Below are 15,694 nucleotides of genomic sequence, written 5' to 3' on the forward strand. Positions count from 1 at the left end.
CCACAAAGACAGCGAGCAAGCCATGTGTGCCTCTGTCACTAAGTTCCAGACAGGGAAAGGTATGGGAATTGTCCTTTGTCATGCCAGAAATTGGGCTTCACCTTCTTTACCAACCTTATTTCATGAATCTACCCACTGTTTTGCCTTTTTACCCAAAGACTCTTTAAAATCTTAGAGGATGTCTTCATCTATTAGGGCTGCTGTAACAACATAACATAGATTGGGTGACTTGTAAACAACAGAAATTTACTTCTCACAGTTCTAGAGGCTGGATGTCTGAGATGAGAATGCCAGCAGAATTAGCAAAGACCCTCTGCCAGAATATGGACTTTTTTTTTTTTTTAGTACCCTCTATATCCAATGTGGGGCTCGAACTCACAACTCAGAGATCAAGAGTCACAGGCTCTTTTGACTGAGCCAGCCAGGCGCCCCCAGAATACAGGTTTCTTGCTGGGTCCTCACATGGCAGGAGGGGTAGGGAGCACTCCGTCACCCCTCTGATAAAGCGCTAATTCATGAGGCTCCACACTCAAGCCGCAAGCCCCTCCCAAAGGCCCCACTTCTTAATACCATCCCCTTTGGAGGCTAAGACTTCCACAGAGGAATCTGGGCAGAACACAAACATCCAGGCTATGGCAGAGGGCAACCTGTAGGCCACCTGGAACTTAGCTCTGTGCTAATGTTGGGGGCTAGAGGTTGTCAGGATCTGCTGCCCTCATGATCCACTCTTCTTTTTATTCCCTTCTCAATTCCACATACCCAAGGCCAAAGGTGACACCATCAGGCCCTTTCTCAGGACTAAAAAGTTTCTCAGCCAACAGGGAAATTTCTCTGCATCCGTGAGGAATGCTTTCTTGAAATCTCAGATCCAGCCTGGGATTCTGAAGGCAGCAGTGGGAGCCACACACTGGAGCCGCAGATCACACTCCCCCAGGCACCTCTCACACTGAATTCTGTAAGTGGTACCTCAGGCCTTGAGTGAGTTTGTGCACCCGGCTGCGGTGCCTCCCAACATGGGGTGTCCTATTCATGAATTTGCCAAAAAGCATTCTGGAGTTTTGTAGAGTGACAGTGCTGGGGAGGCTTAGGGAAGCTTTCTTTCTTTCTTTTTTTTTTTTTTAAGATTTTATTTATTTATTTGACAGAGAGAGAGAGACAGTGAGAGAGGGAACACAAGCAGGGGGAGTGGGAGAGGGAGAAGCAGGCTTCCCACGGAGCAGGGAGCCCAATGCAGGGCTCGATCCCAGGACCCTGGGATCATGACCTGAGCCGAAGGCAGACACTTAACACTCTGAGCCACCCAAGCGCCGTAGGGAAGCTTTCTGATAGCTCTTTCCATGCAGGTAATTAGTATCTGTAACCCTGATAGAGGCAACATAGTGAGTGGTCTTTCGAATTCGGGCTCTGAAGCCTGTCTATCCAACTGACATTCTGGCACTGCTACTCACAACTCTATGACCCCGGGCAGAGCCTGAACCTCCTCCTGCCTCAATTCGTCATCTGAAAATACAAATAATAACAGTGCCTTCTCTTAGGTGTAAGGATTAAATGAGTTAGTTCATTTAAAGGATTCAGAACAGGGATGCATGGGTGGCTCAGTCGGTTAAGCGTCTGCCTTTGGCTGAGGTCATGATCCCAGCCAGGGTCCTGGGATTGAGTCCCACGTCAGGCTCCCTGCTCTGTGGGGAGTCTGCTCCTCCTTCTGCCTACAGCTCCCCCTGCTTGTGCTCTCTCTCTGACACACAAATAAATAAAATATTTAGAAAGGAAGAAAGGAAGGAAGGAAGGAAGGAAGGAAGGAAGGAAGGAAGGAAGGAAGAAAGAAAGAAAGAAAGAAAGAAAGAAAGAAAGAAAGAAAGAAAGGAAGGAAGGAAGGAAGGAAGGAAGGAAGGAAGGAAGGAAGGAAGGAAGAAAGAAAAGAAAGAAAGAAAGAAAAAGAAAGAAAGGAAGAAAGGAAGGAAGAAAGAAAAAGAAAAGAAAGAGAGCAAGCAAGCATATTTAGGACAGTGCCCAGAACTAGCAGGACTCTAGGTTAACTATTATTCCAAAATGCACTAAGCAAATACAGCTTCAAGCTCCTGCCCTCCAACCAGACTGTTGTTCCCTGTGGAACAACTTCAGCTACATCTGTTCTTCTGTGGTTCCTAAATTCGCAGCTCCATATAGGGAAAATATAAGACGACCACTTTTCACCTAAATCTGCTTATCTCAAGCTCTAAAGAGTATGCATCTTTCTCACATCTTTTTTAAATCTATGATGGCTTTTTTCTTTTTTTTTTTTTTAAGATTTTATTTATTTGACAGATAGAGACATAGCGAGAGAGGGAACACAAGCAGGGGGGAGTGGGAGAGGGAGAAGCAGGCTTCCTGCTGGGCAGGGAGCCCGATGCGGGGCTCCATACGGGGCTTGATCCCAGGACCCTGGGATCATGACCTGAGCCAAAGGCAGACACTTAACAACTGAGCCACCCAGGTGCCCGATGTTTTTTTTTCTTAAGATTTGTATTCTTTTTTTTATTATTATTCTTTTTTTATTTTTTTAATTAATTAATTTTTAAAAGATTTTATTTATTTATTTGAGAGAGAGAGAATGAGAGATAGAGAGCCCAAGAGGGAAGAGGGTCAGAGGGAGAAGCAGACTCCCCATTGAGCAGGGAGCCCGATGTGGGACTCGATCCCGGGACCCCAGGACCGTGACCTGAGCCACCCAGGTGCCCTTATTATTATTTTTTTAAAGATTTTATTTATTTATTTGACAGAGAGACATAGCGAGAGAGGGAACACAAGCAGAGGGAGTGGGAGAGGGAGAAACAGGCTTCCTGTTGAGCAGGGAGCCCTATGTGGGGCTCCATCCCAGGACCCCGGGATCACGACCCGAGCCAAAGGCAGACGCTTAATGACTGAGCCACCCAGGCACCCCGGGATTTTTATTCTTTTAAGTAATCTCTACACCTATCGTGGGTCTCAAACTTACAACCCTGAGATCAAGAGTCAAATGCTCTACTGATTGAGGCAGCCAGATGCCCCAATCTACTATGGTTTTAACCTGACACTAATGCCACCCTTCTCAGCCTGGACATCCTTAAGGATTTCAATCTGTGTTTTGTGGAGTACTCCCCTCCCAAAAAAAGACATTGAATCATGGCAGAATATGCCACCCCAAAAGATGCCACTTAGGCGTACTGAAATTTTGAGCTGAAGGCAATTAAGAAGTAGATACAAGAAAAGCTCTCTGCCCTTCCCATATCGACCTAAAAGCAGGACATCAATTTGTAAAGGTGTCTCTCCCATCTTCTCTACCAGATAGGACAGAAGTTAATCACTAGTGAGAGCTCTAGCCCGGAGATGGCACCACAAGAACCTACATAACAGTCCTTACAAAGTAGCCCTTACTGGGGCTCCTGACTGGCTTAGTCAGTGGAGCATGTAACCCCATCTGGGGATGTGAGTTCAAGCCCCATGTTAGGTGTAGAGATTACTTAAAAAATAAATAAATAAGTAAAGTGATTACACAGGGAAGAAAAAACTATTAAAAAAAGAAAAGTAGCCCTTATCTTCCATTCATTTTCCCTATATTTATTTTCCCATAATTTGCTCCCCTAGAAACTCCTTTTCCTTTGTCTTATCACGTCTCTAAAAAATGTTATTCTTTTGTTAAGATGCTACAAAAGCCCAAGTTCTTTTTTCTTCTTTTTTAAGTAATCTTTCACCCAACATGGGGCTCAAACTCACAACCCTGAGATCATGAGTCACATCCTCTACCAACTGAACCAGGTGGGCACCCCTATTGAAGCCTGAGTTCTAACCACTACTTTGAGTTACTCATCTCAGAGCGCCCTCATGTGATTTCATGATATGCCTGTTAATATACTTGTTAGTCTGGGGGCATCTGGGTGGCTCAGTCGGTTCAGGGTCAGACTCTTGATTTCAGCTCAGGTCATGATCTCAGGGTCATGAGATCAAACCCCGCGTCAGGCTCTGCGCTCAGCAGGGAGTCTGAGCTTCTCTCCCTCTCCCTCTGCTCCCCCCCCACCCCTGCTCATGCTCTCTCTATAGTACATATATTTACTTATTAGTCTGTCTTTTGCACTCTGAGTCACGGGTCCCCAACCTGAGAACCTAGGAGGATAGACGGAAAAAGGCTTTCTCTTCCCCTACCATAGACATTGACTGCAGGTGTTCTGTGTGCAAATAATTAAAGTCACAATCTTATTTGGAATGCTGCCAAAACATTGGTAGAAAGGGGTGAGGAAGGCCTGGGGCCTTGGGAGTTGTCCTTGCTCCTCATCTAACTCCCTGGCTACACTACCCCTGCCAAGCTCCTTCCCAGGGCAGGTAAAGAGATCTCCTTCTCAGCACTTAGCTTTTTTGTGTAGGTTGTCTCCCCAGGGAGTTTCAATGTGGTCCTTACTGGCCACCACAGTGGTTCAGAGGTAGGAATAGCACTCGATCCAGGAGCCCAGCCACCTAGAAAGGACTCAGCATACCAGGGATAAGTAAATGAGTCCACTTCATTCTTTTCTTGGCCCTGCACCCTGTTCTGCTGACCCCACTGCCCATACACCAAGAACAAAATGTTTGTGGTGCCAACATTTAAATATTCAGGGTCTGGGATCCTCTGTCCACCATTCCCCTTCCACTTATTTTCATTTGGCTTGCACACAAATAACAAGAGGTAACAACGACAGCCAACAGAGCAGCTCCTTAGTTATCTCAACTTACCTCATTCAAATTTTGGAACGTGATACTTATTCATTCACCCTTTATTGATTGGCACAATGTACCAGACACTGGGCAAATACAATAACACAAGCTCCCTGCCCTTAAGGAATTTGGTGACATCACCTAAGGAGCTATAAATAATAGATTTATTACTGAAAACTATTGCATTATTTCCACATAGTTTAATAACCAACTACGAATCAACTAGAAAGAGAAACTGAATATAAGTGTTGTTCTAAAATGACTTAGGTGGCTGGGTCACCTGGATGGCTCAGTTTTTTCTTTTTTTTTTTAAAGATTTTATTTATTTGACAGATAGAGACATAGCGAGAGAGGGAACACAAGCAGGGGGAAGTGGGAGAGGGAGAAGCAGGCTTCCCACTGGGCAGAGAGCCCAATGCGGGGCTCCATCCCAGGACCCTGGGATCATGACCTGAGCGGAAGGCAGACGCTTAATGACTGAGCCACCCAGGCGCCCCAGTCATGTACATTTTCTTATTGAACTTCTTCGTTAAATAAACTTCTGTAATGGTAATAAAAATTTTATTCTCTGGTCGTTTACTGTAAGTTTGCCAACACCTGGCCTAAAATACCCGGTTTGAAGGCAATTGTGCACAGCTCTTGTGTGAGGTGACATAAAGTGCTTTCCAGATCTTGCCTCATTTGCTTCTAAAAACTTCATAGGGTGGGTATTATCACCATTTGTTAGGTGACAAGAGACTGACAGAGAAAACTTTGCCAACATCAAAGGCTGGAGTCAAACAAGGTCTTCAACTCCAAAGCTGGCCATCTTTCCAGGACACAACACACTCCTGAGAGCTCTGAAGGGCACAGTCTGAATTATAACCAGTCTTCTTTGGACATCCATCCATTGGTCCTAATTTTCTTCCTTGAGGCCATCCATAGAGTAGTCTTTAAATTGTTCTATAGCTTTCCATCTTTATTTGTGACCAGTTGGCTTTTTGGACCCAGAGGCAGAATCTTACACTTACTACTATTGAATTTTGGTCTATAAGATGGAGCGTATCGTTCCTGCCTATTAAGATTTTTTTAGTTTTAATTCCAATGTAGTTAACATACAGTGTTATATTAGTTTCAGGTGCACAATATAATGATTCAGCAATTCCATGTATTAGTGCTCAAGATAAGTGGACTTTTTTAAAAGATTTTATTTATTTATTTGACAGAGAGAGACAGTGAGAGAGGGAACACAAGCAGGGGGAGTGGGAAAAGGAGAAGCAGGCCTCCCACGGAGCAGGGAGCCCGATGCGGGGCTCGATCCCAGACCTGAGCCGAAGGCAGATGCTCGAGGACTGAGCCACCCAGGCACCCCGAGATAAGTGGACTCTTAATCCCCTTCACCTGTTTCACCCATACCCTCCACACACACAACCCACCCCCCCCAGCCCCTCTGGTAACCATGTTTGCTCTATTGAGATGTTTTTGAATTCTCATTCTGCAAGCTGATGATGTTGCTCTTCTCTTTGCCATCCACAAATGTATGTATGCCTTCTGATTTTCACCTGTCACTGGCAACATGCAGTGGCTTTATCCTTCATTCCAGAAGGTGGCACTCATAGGCCACTCTGTCCTGTAGATCCTGTTGGGATGGCAGACTCAAGACTTAACAGTCACAGTTGGAGGGGAAACCCAGGTGGACATCATTACTTTCAATGTCCTCTCCTAACACCCACACAGCCACTTCTAAAAAGAAAGTGAACTTGTTTCAGCTCCTCCTCCTCTTTCTGCATTCTTTCCCATTCAGGAAACTTCTCTCCCAGTTGTCTTGAATCCCAGACCTTCCACTTGCCTCATACTAGTTGTGAATTTGGGTAAGTTACTAACATTTGTGCCGCTTTTTCCCCACCTGTGGAATAGGGAAATTAATAATACCCTACAAATAAATTAATGGATGATAATCATTCAACAAGTTACCCCTCCAAAAAAATTTTTTCCATTGCATTAAATTTTCACAGCTAATACCAAAGGGGTACTAAATCAGAGGAGCTACAGAATTAGAGCTTTTTTTCCCCTTAAAGTTGCATTTTCTTCATTTATTCCCCTTAAGTTGTCCCCATACCCCCATAAAACATATTTGTCCCTTCATTCAGAAATGGACCAAACCATATATACACAATGGAATATTAAGCAGCCATCAAAAGGAATGAGATCTTGCCATTTGCAACGACGTGGATGGAACTGGAGGGTGTTATGCTTAGTGAAATAAGTCAATCAGAGAAAGATAGGTATCATATGACCTCACTGATATGAGGAATTCTCAATCTCAGGAACAAACTGAGGGTTGCTGGAGTGGTCAGGGGTGGGAGGGATGGGGTGGCTGGGTGATAGACATTGGGGAGGGTATGTGCTACGGTGAGCGCTGTGAATTGTGCAAGACTGTTGAATCACAGATCTGTACTTCTGAAACAAATAACGCAACATATTTTAAGAAAAAAGAAAAAGAAGAAGATAGCAGGAGAGGAAGAATGAAGGGGAGTAAGTCAGAGGGGGAGACGAACCAGGAGAGATGACGGACTCTGAAAAACAAACAGGTTTCTAGAGGGGAGGAGGGTAGGGGGATCGGTTAGCCTGGTGATGGGTATTAAAGAGGGTACATTCTGCATGGAGCACTGGGTGTTATGAACAAACAATGAATCATGGAACACTACACCAAAACAAATGATGTAATATGTGGTGATTAACATAACAATAAAAAATTAAAAAAAAAAAAAGAAATGGACCAAACCTATTTCCTTCCCTCATCCTTGATCTGTAGATTATGTTGTGGGTTTTTGTTTTTTGGTTTAAGTAAGATCCACGCCCAGCGTGGAGCCCAGCACAGGGCTTGAACTCAGGATCCTGAGAGCAAGACCTGAACCGATATTGAGAATAGGTCACTTAACTGAGCCACCCAGGTACCCCTATTTTTTTTTGAAGATTTTAAGTAATCTTTACACCCAACATGGGGCTCAAAACCACAACCTCAAGATCAAGAGTTGCATGCTCCACCAACTGAGCCAGCCAGGTTCCCCCATCTGTAGAATCTGTTAAGACAGAACACATCCTGGGGCGCCTGGATGGCTCAGTCAGTTAAGCATCTGCCTTCGGCTCAGGTCATGATCCCAGGGTCCTGAGATTGAGCCCTGTTGTCAGGCTCCTTGCACAGTGGGAGCCTGCCACTCTCCCTGCTTGTGCTGTCAAATATAAAAAAAATCTTAGGGTGCCTGGGTGGCTCAGTTGGTTAAGCGACTGCCTTCAGCTCAGGTCATGATCCTGGGGTCCCTGGATCGAGTCCCGCATCGGGATCTCTGCTCAGCAGGGAGTCTGCTTCTCCCTCTGACCTTCCTCCATCTCATGCTCTCTCTCTACCATTCTCTCTCTCAATAAATAAATAAAAATCTTTAAAAAAAATTTAAAAAATATAAAAAAATAAAAAAAATAAATAAATCTTAAAAAAAAAAAACACACATCCTTGACCATCATTTTATCCCCAATCACACTGGGTTCCTGTCCCCATAGAATTGCTTCCCCCCAAGTGTTAATTCAATGTAAGAAATGTCCATTTGCATCAACCCCATTCAGGAACAGGCCAACGGTAAGTTTAAGGAATATCAGGCTCTGTGGAAGGATACCTCAAAACTCTTAATAAGACTATAAAGAAGATTTTGAATATCCAAGTCACTCTGGAAGTCCCTCTTCTTTTAACACAGACCTTAAGGATTTAAACAAACTCAATGTGAAAAATAAACGTTTATTACAAAAATGAGTTTTGACATTTCAAAATGAAAACAGACAAGGTGTTTTCCAACTCAAAGGGGCTGTGGTAAATTCCAAGGCTGGTAATAAATGCCTCCTACTCACATGTGACTGAGAGAGGGAGGAACCATTCACCTCAGACTTGAACAATGAATCACCTCTGCTTCCTTGTGGTGTTTTCTCTACGTCCCTCCCACCCCATCTCCCAAGTAGGATACAAAGCTGAAACATACTTTTAAAATCTCATTCTTACTGAACCGTTTCATCATCTCTACTTTTCTTGTTTCATTATTTCCATCTGGAATATTTATTTTTTTATTGGTGCGTGACCCTTAACTGATGGTTTGGTTGGCTTTGTTTTTCCTTTTGGATTCTTGATAAAACAATTCTGTTAGGGATTTCCAGATAAGGGAATAAAACATGGCAAAGTGGGGCTCAGTATCCTCCACAGAAAGAAATAAGCAAAATCAGCCCTAGAAAACCCCTTATTTGCCCTCTTACGAGTTAATAAATACACTGGGGGACTGTGGTAGATGGGGAAACAGAAACCTAGGGGCAAAAAAGGGTCCAGAGAGACGGGGGAAAGCAATGAAAGGCAGGCCCGCCTTGCCTACCGCTGCTCACTCCCATGCAGACAGCTTCACAGCCTGGTCTCAAACTGTCTTTTCCTTAAACAGCACGCCCCTCTACCCCTGCCCCACTTAAATAAAGTAGTAATTACTACTTTCAACTACTACTGAAGGAGTTCTCTAAAGGGTTTGAGGAACCCTCCTGCCTCAGGCTCCAGAGCAGTTTGCCCACAACCTTAGAGAAGTCCTATTAATGCATCTGTTTGGCAGAGGTGGGAGGGTGGGCACTTTCTCCTCTCACTTGGTGGATCAGACCAAGCAGAACCCCAGAGCACAGCCTCAGCTTCGGTGGGGGGGAGGGGGTTGGCACTCCTCCAGAAGGCTCTCCTCCTGCCACAAGAGGGCTCTATAGAATGAGGGTCCAATGCTCCGGCGCTCCACCTTGAGACAGGAACCAGGAAGGGGTGGGACAGGGAGCCAGGACCAACCCAGGCTGCAGGGAAATGGGGCCTCAGGCAGCTTCCTGTTTGTACAAAGGAGCCCAGGAGCCTCATTTGCCCCACTTCCCACAACAAGAAGCTTTGACAAACCAAGTTTTTATTTCCAGCAACATCCAGCTACACACAAACACACACCAACAAAATCTCACTGAAGAGCTAAGAAGCCCTCCAACACACACCGGTTTCAGCAGAGCTCTCTCTCTCTCTCTCACACACACACACACACACAGACACACACACACACACACGCGCTCGGCAAAGAGCTAAGACTACTACACACATTCCCACAGCCCTGCAGACGTCTCAACAGCGTCCATCCAGTTGCTCCAGCCAAGGGTGATGGCTACCAGCTCCAGCTTCCTTTTCTTTAGATCAGTGGTTTTAAAACTCTTCTGCTCCATGTCCCATGAAAGCTCACTATGCTCTCCATAACCAAAGCTCCTGGGTTTTCCTAGACACAGCTGGTGTCGGTCTTCTTGTGTTTAGGACGGTGTAAGAGGATCCCAGTGGCACTTCCCATGGGAAGACAGAACTAAGTGGGCTGCAGAGGCAGGAGAGACTTGGTGTTGTCACCAAACAACCTTTTCAGCTGCCTGGTCTCCAGTCCCCACTCTGAAACAGCCGATACCTCCTTAGCATGGGAGGAAAGGGCCGAGGGATAAGCTCAAGATCGCTACTAGTGGGCCACGACACACAGGGGGTATAATGCCCACCACTGTTGTTGCCTACTTGGAAGGAAGTCAACGGGCGTCAATCAGGACTCCTGCCTGATCCCTCATAGGGATGGGGAAGGAAAGCTTTAAACAAGTCCCCGGCCACTCAGCAGTGGTGGGAAAGGAGGGGAGGGATGCAGGATGAAGGGGTACACAGCCGATGTTGTAAAAAAAAAAAAAAAAAACACATCCTAACTAAAATCAAAGTGGGGACCCCTGTGGGGGCTAGAAGACACATAAGGCATCCTGTGGAAGTACAGACATCACGGGCCAGAGTCTGGCAGCGCCGGCGTAAGGCAAGCACAGAGGACAGGGTATGAGCCGGACCTGGGTCACACCAGGAATGACGAGGTCTGCCTGAAATCCCCCTGGGGAAATAAAAATGCCCAAATCAACTCTATCCTCTTCTTTAGCTGATCATCTCCCATACCTGTAGACACAGGCTAGAAGCCCCCTCCTCGTCCCAGGGTAGCACACTCACTTCACTGCGAGCAGTGGGCTGGCTGTAAATCACCTTCTTGCTCGAGGTCCTACAGACAAGTCAGAAAACAGAGATGCTCAGTCCCCTAGTGCTCTCCTTAGCCCCTGCTTGCCAACTCTAGAGGTGGGACTGAGAGCTTTACAGAAGCACAGAGTTCTCAGCAGGGACGTGTGGGTGGAGGGAGACAGGACAAATGCAAGGCCACAAGGAACAGGGAGAGGTAGAAACCCGGATGTCCGCCCAACCAGGGCTGCCTCCACCTCCAGCCCCTTCCCCTGGGCCCATCTCAGCTTCAAACCACAGGCATCCATGTTTTCAGCCCCAGAGATCCCCAGGAGAGCACCTCACTCACCCTTTCTTTGTTCCTAAAAGAGAAGAAACGGGACCGTGACTGTGAGTAGGGCAGAAGAGAGCTGGGCACAGAAGGGTGGGGGGACTGCATGCAGCAGGTAGGTGGCGCTCACCCGGGAGATAACCCCGCACATGTGGGCTCACTATCAGGTCAGTACTCACATGGCACCCAAGAACCATGACCTGAAAGGGGGACGATAAAAAGGAGAGCCTTTGAGGGCCAATACTCACTGTCAAAGTAGCCTCGTCTATGGGCGAACCAGATGCCCAAAATCAAGAATCCAAGGAGAATGAGTGTGACGAGCACAGCTGCCACGATGCCCCCCACATTCAACTCCGCTAGGAGACACAAACGAGAGGTCAGTGCCCTGAAGGCTCACTCACACCGCTGACACTGCCACCAAAGCCAGGATGCAAAGCAGACCCCAATCCCCACCCCAGGCCTGAGCTCGAGCCCCTGCTCCACACACCCTTGCTCACCAGCTTCCATGTGCACAGCATCTGACTTCATGGGGGCCCCATACCCATTCTGTGCCTGACAAGTGTATTCTCCAGTATCAGAGGCTGACACGGGATCGAAGACCTGGAGGGAAGAAAACAGTTGGCTTCCTGCCTGAAAAAGCCAAGTACTTATTCTTGTTTTTGTTTTGTTTTGTTTTGTTGTTTGTTTTTTAAGTAAGTTCTACGCCCAACATGGAGCTTGAACTCAGAACCCCGAGACCAAGGGTCGCATGCTCCACCGACTGAGACAGCCAGGCGCCCCCTGTTTTTGTTTTTTAATTGCACTAGAGTTGACATATGATATTACGTTACTCTCAGGTGTACAACACAGTGATTCAACAGTTCTATATATTATGCAATGCTCATCCTGGTAAGTGTCCAAGTACCCATCTTTTGTCTCCTGACCCTGATGCCAAGTTCACCTTGTTGCTGTTCTTCTTCCCCGCCTTGAAGGGTTCTATAACTGTGCCCCCCACACCTTTCCTTGCTACCCCATCCCTACCAGCTCCCCTGTCTTGTGATTCAGGCTATAGGAAGAGTTGCTGAAGGCACGGTTGCTCTTGGGTTCTGTAGGCATCAGGACCCCGTCCTTGAACCAGTAGAATTCAGAAGGGGGAGAGCCGTCTTTCTCAGAGCAGGTCAGCACTGCCCGACTCCCAATGGTGGCAGAGGAGGGGATGTTGACCGTAGGCTTGGATGGAGGCACTGTGAAGGGACAGAAGGGGCTGAGCACAAGGTCAGAGAGCGCTGCCTAGAGGCTAAGTTGCTGACAGTGCCATCCATCAGCTCTAGCCTCTACCCTTCACCATGCCCTCAGCTTCCCCCTACCCAGGGGCGCATCCCCTCTCTGCCGGCACCGTGACTCTGAATCCCCCCACCCGTGAGTGTTCTCACCATCAGTGAGCTCCAAAGCTTGGCAGAGCCTGTGAGGGTTTAGGGAAGCAATGAATGCCAAGACCACACAGAAAAAGTATAGCACATACCAAGCACAATGAGCTTGACGGTGACCTCCCCATAGGTGTTGCCGCCTTCCTCAGAGACCATACACGTATACATCCCCGTGTCTTTCCGGGTCACAGAGTGGAAAGTGATGCCACTATGTGAGAAGGTAACTCGGTCCTCATAGGAAGCTACCAGGAGAGAAGGAGGAGGGGCTGAATGAGCTGGGGCCTAAGAGAAGCTGGGGATGGTGGCAGGAGAGGCCACGGGAAGTCCACGGGACCGGAGCCCCCGGCTGCACCTCTCCCCTGGAATCCAGGCGCAGCAATCCCTCCACGACCGAGGCCATCAGGAAGGTAGGGAGCAACTCACCCGTGATCTTGTTGTTATAGCAAACAAGGCTGGTGATGTCACCTTGGGCAAACTTCCACTCCACACGGGGAGACGAGAAGCTGGAGTAGGAGCAGGACAACTTGGCAGCTGCAGACAGGACAGAAAGAAACCGGGGGAAGGTGCAGCAGCAAACGGGAAAGGGGACGTGGCCCCCAACCGCAGTCTGTGCTGGACGCTCTCCAAGTCCCCGGGGGCCCTGCACCTGCTCCTGCCAGCCCCAGACACCGCCCCCCCACCCCCACAGCTGCCCGGCACTCACGTTTGTTCTCAGCAACTCGGACTTCAGGTTCCGAAGTGTATACTGAACCCTTGCCCCACGCCAGGGAGCCTGAGGAGGACAGAGGCGGACCCATCAGGAGGGGACAGAAGAGCATTCCCGCTGATGGAGCACCTGAGGCTGGGCTCCTCCCACGCCTTCTCCAAGGTGAAGAGATTCAGGAGATCCAAGGTCCTCCTGGGTCTCAGACCCCCTCACCAATATCTTAAATATTTTCTTTAAATGCTTTTTGCCACAATTGCAGGCCAATACTTCCATTATCAACGGAAATAAAATATTTCTTTCAAATGTAATTTCTTTCCCTTTTTATGTTTCCCTCTGCAACTCCCAATAATCTTTTTTTAATTTTTAATTTTTTTAAAGATTTTATTTATTGATTGATTTGAGAGAGAGAGAGACCAAGCACAAGCAGGGATAGCTGCAGAGGGAGAGGGAGAAGCAGGCTCCCCACTGAGCAAGGAACCCGATGTGGGACTCGATCCCAGGACCCTGAGATCATGACCTGAGCCAAAGGTAGACGCTTCACCTACTGAGCCGCCCAGGTGCCCCTGCAACTCCCAATAATCTAATTAGACTCCTACTAGTCCAAGAACAGCTTCCCAAATGACATTTCATGGTTCAGAGAAAGCTTCTCAACAAATAATTAATTGCAACCACTTGTCAGACACTCCTGGCAGGAAGCCAGCAAAGCTGGAGGCCAGGGAGGCAGGGAGGGAGGCGAGGAGGCAGGGAGGGAGGCCAGGGAGGCAGGGAGGGAGGCCAGGGAGGCAGGGGAGGAGCAATTATGAGGATAATAACAACACTCGACATTTGTAGGGCATTTTGTGTTTTTTAAAGTGTTTTCACATACATTAGGTCGTTTGATCCTTGAAACAAGCATGACAGATCAGCAGGACAAGTGTCATTACCCCAGTTTTACATGAGGAACCAAGCCAATGAGAGGGAAAGAACCGTGCCTACGATCACACAGCTGGGTCTGAGAGGGAGCCCTGGCTCTAGCCAGAACTGGGCTAGATCCTCTCCCGAAACTCTCCCCCTGCCCAGTGGAAAAGGAAAGGAAGAGGTGGTGGGTATTGGGGGTGAAGAGCTGGGTGAGGGAAGGCAGGGCTAACTAACTGAGGGCAGCGCTGGGTGGGCAGGAGGATCCAGCATTCGACAGTAAGCACCAGTGACGGGACTCTGGGAGATCCAGACTCCGCTGCAAACCTGCACCTGCACTTGCACAGTCACCCCCATTCGTGTTTTCCACGCTCAAATTCACCAAGTGTGCTTTCTTTATCCTTCTAAGAGTCCCGTCTTCCTTAGATTAATGCAAGCACACTTTTGCTTTATGTAATTACTCACATAACTGAATATGGTCTTGAGGCTCCCTTTTCTCATCTGAAACATGAAAGGTTTGAACTTGATGTTCTCTAAAGTCCTTGAGAGTTTTTGTTTTTGTGTTGGCATTAGTATTTAAAGAGTACTTTTATACTGGGGCACCTGGTAGCTCAGTTGGTTAAGCATCTGCCTTTGGCTCAGGTCACGATCCCAGGGTCCTGGGATTGAGCCTCACCCGCGTCGGGTTCCCTGCTCAGCAAGGAATCTACTCCCTCTGCCTGCTTGTGCGCTCTCTCTAACAAATAAATAAATAAAATCTTTAAAAATAAATAAATACAATTTTAAAAGTACTTTTACACATTTATCTCAATTTGACACAACACTATAAATTAGTCCAGATAAATATTCTCTCTCCCATTTTACATATGAGAAAATTAAGTGTCTAGCCCATGTTTTCATAGCTATGAAATGGCAGAGCTCAGATTAGCACACAGCCTCCCCTTACACCCTCTTTTTTCCCTTTTCTATCTTATTTTTTAAAGACTTATTTTTATTTTTTTATTTATGAGAGAAAGAGTGAGAGCTGGGGGAAGGAGCAGACAGGAATGGACAAGCAAACTCCAAGCTGAGCTGGGAGCCTGATGTGGGGGTTCGATCTCACGACCCTGAGGTCATGACCCGAGCTGAAACCAAGAGTCTAATGCTTAACCGCCTGAGCCACCTAGGTGCCCCCTTTCCCCTTTTTATACCATACTTTTATAAGCCATGCTGTTTCTCAGAAAAACCATGATTCAATGGGGGAAAGACTATGTAATAAATGTCGTTCTTTTATTTATTTATTTTTAAAGATTTTATTTATTTATTTGAGAGAGAGAGAGAGAGAAACAGCATGAGAGGGGAGAGGGGAGAGGGTCAGAGGGAGAAGCAGGCTCCTCGCTGAGTCAGGAGCCTGATGCGGGACTCGATCCCAGGACTCCGGGCTCATGACCTGAGCCGAAGGCAGTCGCTTAACCAACTGAGCCACCCAGGCGCCCCTAAATGTCGTTCTTTTAAAAGTCAGGTCCAAAGGGTGCCTGGGTGGCTCAGTTGGTTGGGCGACTGCCTTCGGCTCAGGTCATGATCCTGGAGTCCCGGGATCGAGTCCCGCATCGGGCTCCCTGCTCAGCAGGGAT

General features: G+C 47.3%; 1 protein-coding gene across 4 annotated transcripts in view; it reads right to left on the reverse strand.

Moving 5' to 3' along the window:
- Positions 1-6,262: 6,262 nt before the first annotated feature.
- Positions 6,263-15,694, reverse strand: part of F11R (F11 receptor) — a 27,070-nt gene continuing 17,638 nt past the window's right edge. The window contains exons 2-11 of one of the 4 annotated variants that reach the window (XM_025860695.2): positions 13,185-13,253; positions 12,905-13,012; positions 12,577-12,723; positions 12,096-12,298; positions 11,573-11,675; positions 11,324-11,431; positions 11,094-11,106; positions 10,742-10,790; positions 10,588-10,628; positions 8,454-10,088 (exon numbers count right to left, since the gene is read on the reverse strand). In XM_025860695.2, the coding sequence (XP_025716480.1) occupies positions 10,593-10,628; positions 10,742-10,790; positions 11,094-11,106; positions 11,324-11,431; positions 11,573-11,675; positions 12,096-12,298; positions 12,577-12,723; positions 12,905-13,012; positions 13,185-13,253 (836 nt within the window). In that variant the 3' untranslated portion in view covers positions 8,454-10,088; positions 10,588-10,592. Of the gene's footprint in view, positions 6,323-8,453; positions 10,629-10,690; positions 10,791-11,093; positions 11,107-11,323; positions 11,432-11,572; positions 11,676-12,095; positions 12,299-12,576; positions 12,724-12,904; positions 13,013-13,184; positions 13,254-15,694 lie in introns of those variants that run through there. The other 3 variants (XM_025860692.2, XM_025860694.2, XM_025860693.2) reach the window with 3 other exon arrangements.

Source organism: Callorhinus ursinus, unplaced genomic scaffold (genome assembly GCF_003265705.2).
Source record: "Callorhinus ursinus isolate GAN/ISIS: 27379988/994484 unplaced genomic scaffold, GSC_fseal_2.0 scaffold88, whole genome shotgun sequence".
Lineage (NCBI taxonomy): Eukaryota > Metazoa > Chordata > Mammalia > Carnivora > Otariidae > Callorhinus > Callorhinus ursinus.